This window comes from Habropoda laboriosa, unplaced genomic scaffold (assembly GCF_001263275.1).
Source record: "Habropoda laboriosa isolate 0110345459 unplaced genomic scaffold, ASM126327v1 scaffold33, whole genome shotgun sequence".
NCBI lineage: Eukaryota > Metazoa > Arthropoda > Insecta > Hymenoptera > Apidae > Habropoda > Habropoda laboriosa.
The window spans coordinates 3,229,599-3,235,942 of record NW_017100187.1 but is presented as its reverse complement, the minus strand read 5'-3'; the positions used below and the strand labels follow the sequence as shown (position 1 = coordinate 3,235,942).

Here is a 6,344-nt window from a genome sequence, read left to right as displayed (position 1 = left end):
ATCCGTCTATCCACTGGTTGGAGTTATCGCGAATTCCTCCACAAATAATCTATTACGGCGTTAACGGATGGAAAGATGCGCTTTGCTCGATTGGTAGGATTGTTCGGCGAAGCGGCGGTGGTCGGGCGAGATATGTCCTGCACGTTCGCGAACGGTTTACGAGTGAAAGAAAGAGAGAAAGAGTCTCGTTACGGGCCGTCCCGTGTCGTTGACTGCGATTGTGGGGAGTCACGGCATGCGCCCACGCCTCAAGACGGTTAGTGGCGGTCCCCGACCCCCGACCCTTTGCATCGGGGGAACTTGAACGGTGGGGCGAGAGACACACAGGACGATATGCTATCTCGGCCAACTTCCGGCGACTCGTTTGTATATCGCTTCTCTTATTGATCCTCCACGCACACGGAATCATTTCGTTTCTCTCTCCATTCTCCCCACCCCACTACACCTTCCCTTCTCCGCGGCATTCATTTCTCCTTCCTGTTCTCCTGTCGACCGCGTTTTATGCGTGTCAGGCCGCAGAGAGCACGGAAAGAGCTATACAACGATCGCGCCGGCGCGATTCTGTTTATCTCTCTTTCTCTATACCCTCTCCTCTCGACGTTTTTCCCTCCCGGATTGTCGCGCAGGTGGTTCAGGGTTTCGCCGCTTCGCGTCGCTATTTCTTTCGTCATCCTATAATACTTGGTTTCCCGCGCTTTTTCTTGGAGCCTTTCTGCGATCGACGAGTTGACGAACGATAACGCGTAACTGGAAGTGGAAAGATATACGCTCCTATAGTAATAGATACTTGATACTAGGATTTGTCGCGGTCCCGAGTTAGTATGATGCATCGTCGATAAAGAAGTACATAGTTGTAGAGAAGAGTAGTAGTATAGCACCCTATACTGGATCATTGGCTTGTGGCGGAGCAACAGGTGCTCCGTTTCGTTGACGTCTCGCGGAGGGTGGTGGACCGAATTGCAGGCTAGAATGGAAAATTCGCATTTTATTCACATCTCCCCTTCTCCTCCTCCGATGAATATTAAAGTTGAATGTTATTCGATTTGTCGTAGCTACCAGCTCCGCTGCCGATATGCAAAGAATGTCTCGGCGCGACGATAGCCGGGAGCAACAACAACACGAAACGCAACGTTACCGAAAAGCTAAGCAGGTGCAGCGTGTGCGGCGCTGCTTTGCACAACTCTTGCGCACCACCGGAACTTTCGATCCTGGTTGACAGGGGTATAACGTGGTCTTGCGACGACTGCTCTCCGACCTGTGCCGGCTGTCAGTTGGAACGCGAGTCGCAGAATTATCTGGTGAAATGTGCCGGCTGCGTCAAGTGTTACCACCCTACCTGTCTGGAGCCCGCGCTCGACAAAAAGAACAAAGCACCCTGGAGGTGTCGACACTGTCAAACGGCGCACACACCGGTCTCGAAGGATGACAGTAAGAGGAGCAGAACGCAAGACACGACTGCAAATTCACTCGACGACACGCCGACCAGCGCGAGGAAGAGACTTAGCAAGCTGCGTGAAAGTAGAAAGTAAGCGGACACATTTCTTTCATTCGTCACATTGCAGTTTCCGCCCTTTCATTTAATCTCTCTCTCTCTCTCTCTCACATATTGTTTTTCATTCTTCCCCCTCATCTTTTTTGAACTGCTCGTGGGTGCCGCGCCGCGACGGTAAATCGTAGAAACGTTTCTGTATGTAATCGTGGTTGCGGTCGTAATCGCGGCAGATCGAAACGAGAAAAGATGGTATTGAGGGAGAGGGGGTCGATGGACACATGTGAAAAGTTAGAACGGGTGATGCCTGTTTCAGATCGGCGGTATCCAGAAAGAGCTTGACGATTACAACTCCGGGCAAGAAAGGCGGTGCAGGAGTGGCACAGGTGGACAGCAGCTCGGACGGTAATGCGGGTGTTGTCTCCCCTCGTCAACCACCTTTGATTTCCTCTCCTTTACCACAACCCCCCACCCCACTCGCAGGCCAGGGTAGGCTACTCGAGGAAAAGAACGATCGGATCTCCAAAGAGAAGCAAAAGTTCTTTAGGCTGAGTGCGTTTAACGCGGAACACAATAAGCTGAAGCGGGTGGGGGGCGGTGAGAAATTAAAATGTTCGCAGAACGTTAGTCCCAGGTTGACTCGGGGTAATGCGAACCAGAAACAATCGGCACCCGGTAAAAAAGTACCGATAATCTCTAGCAGCAGTAGCAGCAGCAGCGATGCAACCGATACCGATTCCTCTGACGACACCACCGACGACGACGACGACGACGACGACGACGACGACGACGACGACGACGACGACGACGATGACGACGATGACGATGACGACGACGACGACGACGAGGGGGAAGGGGAGGATGTGGAAGAGGAAAAGGGTGGCGGCGGCAAAGGTGTGAAAAGAGACCGGAGCCACGAGGAAGAGCAGGAGGAGGGGGAGGGGGAGGGAGAGGGAGAGGGTAACAGTTCTAGCGAGTCGAGCGACTCGTCCTCGACGGAGGACGAGGACGATGACGAGGAGGGTAGGGAAGAACGACGCGTGGCCGCGTTGAATGAAACGGTTGGCTCGCCTAAACCGAGAGGTCCGTTTTCCTGCGACTTGAACGAGGATAAACCTTGGGGGTTCGCCGCGGCTGCTGCAAAGCTAAACATGGAATCGCCTTTCTTTAGTAATATTACCAACACCTTTGGTGCTCCGTTGCCTAAGCTCGACGTAAGCAACAGCACGACGCCTACGTTCGGTTTGCACATACAACCAGCGGCGACGGTTGCTCTCAACAATTCGTTGGACGTTGCCAAGAAGAGACAGAAGAACAACGATCGCGGAGGTGGCGGCGGTGGCTGTGGCGGTGGCGGAGGCGAAGGCGGTGGCGGCGGTGGCATTTTACCGGCTTTTACGAACGTGGTAGACAGCAACAAAATGAAACCCGGTACCGGACAATTGAAAGGGCTGTTCGACGGTTTGAGTCACTTTTTTTCTGTACCTACTAGCAGCAGAGCGAGATCTAGCGCGCCGACGCCTAATTACGCCCCCGATAGAAGAAAACGGCCTAACGCGGATGATACAAATAACAAAAGCAGCAAGCTTGCAAGAGGAATGCAAAATAGCAGCAGCGGAAGTGGCGACGGCGGCGGCGGCGGCGGCGGCGGCAATAAACGAGAGAATTCGAGTTTCGGCGCAGCGACGGTAGAGAAATCAAAAGAGAAGAAGAAAGGAGAGGTGGCGAGTAACAAGGATGTAATACCGAGGGTGCCGCGGCCCGGAATCTTCACGCCCTCCGACGAAGCGTTGTTCGGTTCTCTGAACGAGAAACAGCCGAAAATGACACCGTCGAATTTAGTGAAAACCGCGGTGAACAGTAAAAGACACGAACACGAGAGAAGGAAACTGATGAAAGACGACGCGCCGTTGGTAAAGTGCGCGTCGTCGATGGACGCTGCTTCCTCGTTACCGTCTTCACCGTTGCCGTTGCCATCGCCATCGTCGCCGTCGTCGCCGTCCCCGTCCTCGTCAACATTCAATCACGAGCAAAACAACTCGCGAAAAAGAAACACGCTCGCGGATACGAACCAGACACGCCACCCTGTGCCCGCTGTTTCAAAGTCCGGCCTGTGTTCCGATTCCGTCAAGTCAAATCCTAACCTAAAATCCAATCCACGAGCCTGTACTAGCGCCACCACCACCAACACCACCACGACACCCCGCGCGACACCCTGCTCCACCAGGAAGGGTAAGAGTCTACCCCACCCGTTCACGAGTCCTAACCTCAATGATGCACCCAAGTCGCAAAGAAGAATTCCCTCTAATCTAATCCTCGCTCACCACCACGTGGATGTGTTGGCGGTGTGGTGTGGTATGATCTGTATGTGCGCGCGTGTGTGTGCGCGCGCGCGCCCGCCCACCCAAGTGTGCTTGCGTGCGTACATGCATACATCTGACGTAACTTGTTCCAAGATAACGTGATTGTTCTCCACCAACCATTCGACTATCTCATACTATCCTCGGAAGAGAATCGAGCAAATGCCCGCGAAACAAACGTATATACACATATATACACGCGGAACGCGTAGTAGCTAGTAGTATCGCGTATAGTAAACGACGAAATAATAAAACTGTTGCCTTTGGAATGAGAACAATCAGGTTGCTTGATAGGACGTGTTGTTTATCGCTTACTGTATTGTGTGGTGTAAAACTTATGGAAATCTGTTTTCGTACTTGATACGATGCTCGCTACCCCTGCCCGACATCGTTACATGATCATTTCCGCCGAAACGATCGATGGACGAAATTTCCATTAGTTTTGCACTACGGAAACTTACATGGTTATTGCATGGTACTAATAACGTTATTATGTCGCTCTGGCATCGTACACTTCATCTTTTTCTCCATATCGTATACACTTTTATCGAAATTAGCGCACGTAGGTATTCGACCATCCACACGATAATTTGCACAACCTTTCCGTTCATCTGCCTGTTTCACTTCTAACTCGATCGGACGATAATCGTTCGTTTAATTCCGATATAGTACATAGATGCTTATCTTTGATCTGTCACAGTTTCTCGTCATTTTCGTCGCGTTACTACCTCTCGTTGTTTCCTCACAGATTAACCATAAGCTTGCTCGGACTAGTCGAGATTTCCCGATTCTTCGTGCATACGACCAACAAAGCGTACACGCGGCAAGGAGCTTGAACAGAAAATGCGAAAGTTTCGCTCACCCTTCGTTCGACGTCACCCTGATTCTGTGTGAAGTAAAAGTGAAGTAACCAATACTGATCAGTTTCCAGGACGAAGAAATTGCGGCACTGGGTGGCCATACCTAACACAGCCTCCTGCTATTAATTATTATACCGGAGTCTACCTGCTGCTGCTGACTATTAGCAGGCCCTGTTGTATCGTAACTGACCGCCTTCTACCGTAAAACCTATATAGAGACAAAGTCGAAAGAAAAAGAATCTGTGAATTAGAGAAAAAAGGAGAAAAAAGACAGGAAAGAAATCGAGAGAAATAAAGGACGGAAAGAAGCGAAAAGGGAAAAAAAAACGAAAAAAAAAGGTTTTGCCATCGGAGAGCCAACTCGATACTACTCTGCCAACACATCCCACGAAACCACCTACCCCATAGCTTTGCTTTTGGATACTATACTCACAATATTAACAGCTAATCAATTGTGTTGTTCGCACTCGGTATTACCAAAGGTTGTCGGTGCACTAGTTGATACTCATGCTTTGCTACTGCGATAATTCCGCTTTTCTTCTCTGGTCGACAGTTTAAGATATCAAGCTTTACGATATCGTGGAAAAATAATAAATCAGGTTGTGTCTCGACTGCGACGCGTTGCTTTCTCAGAAATGATCGTTTTTCCTTCGTTGTGTATTTCACGCGTCTACTTTGGGGAAATATCGGGAGGGGAAAAAAGGATTTTTTTTTATTGCAGATCGACTTAGAATCAGATTAACGATCGGTAAAGAAAGATTTCTTTTTCTCCGTTCCGTTCTGTTCCGTTCCGTTCCGGTCCGGTCCGGTCCGATCCGCTCCATTCCGTTGTGTTAATCGTGCGAAACAGGAGATGTACGTAGAATAGCATCGCAAGAAACCAGTTTGTCACTTTTGCTTACAGAGGAACCGATTCTGCCTCAAACTCTACCGCCGGGTGTTACGCAAAAGGATGTTGACCTGTTTAAGGAGCGTAAGTCCAGGGAACAACAGCGCGGCCAACACCAGTAGGAATCCCGCGGCGATAGTTTTCGGTCGATACGAGGTCGAAACCTGGTATTCCAGTCCGTTTCCGCAGGAGTACGCGAGATTGCCAAAACTCTTCTTCTGCGAGTTTTGTTTAAAGTACACCAAGAGTCGGGCGGTACTTGACAGACACATGGACAAATGCCAATGGAGGCATCCACCAGCTACTGAAATCTACAGGTGTAACAGCCTATCTGTTTTCGAGGTAATCTTCTTTCTCTCTTTTACCGTACCGTGAACGCGCACAACTAACATTCGTTTCTCTCTTCTTCTTCTTTCAGATCGACGGCAACGTGAACAAGATCTACTGTCAAAACTTGTGTTTATTAGCGAAATTGTTCTTGGATCATAAGACGCTGTACTACGACGTAGAGCCGTTTTTGTTTTACGCGGTAACGAAGAACGACAAGTACGGTTGCCATTTGGTTGGCTATTTCAGCAAAGAGAAACATTGTCCCGCGCAGAGATACAACGTGTCCTGCATCATGACGTTACCGCAGTATCAGAGGCAAGGATTCGGAAGGTTTTTGATCGAGTTTAGTTATCTTTTATCCAAGGTGGAGGGTATTCCCGGCACACCGGAGAAGCCGCTCTCCGATCTTGGCCGAG

The 6,344-nt window shown here is 50.0% G+C and overlaps 1 protein-coding gene across 1 annotated transcript in view; it reads left to right on the top strand.

Moving 5' to 3' along the window:
- Window positions 1-6,344, top strand: part of LOC108579510 (histone acetyltransferase KAT6A-like) — a 16,224-nt gene that overhangs the window by 4,432 nt on the left and 5,448 nt on the right. Inside the window, 6 exon segments of the mRNA XM_017943054.1 lie at window positions 1,053-1,525; window positions 1,806-3,721; window positions 5,614-5,687; window positions 5,689-5,940; window positions 6,017-6,341; window position 6,344. The exon segment at window position 6,344 is cut by the window's right edge and continues 5,448 nt beyond it. Of these exon segments, the coding sequence (XP_017798543.1) occupies window positions 1,053-1,525; window positions 1,806-3,721; window positions 5,614-5,687; window positions 5,689-5,940; window positions 6,017-6,341; window position 6,344 (3,041 nt within the window).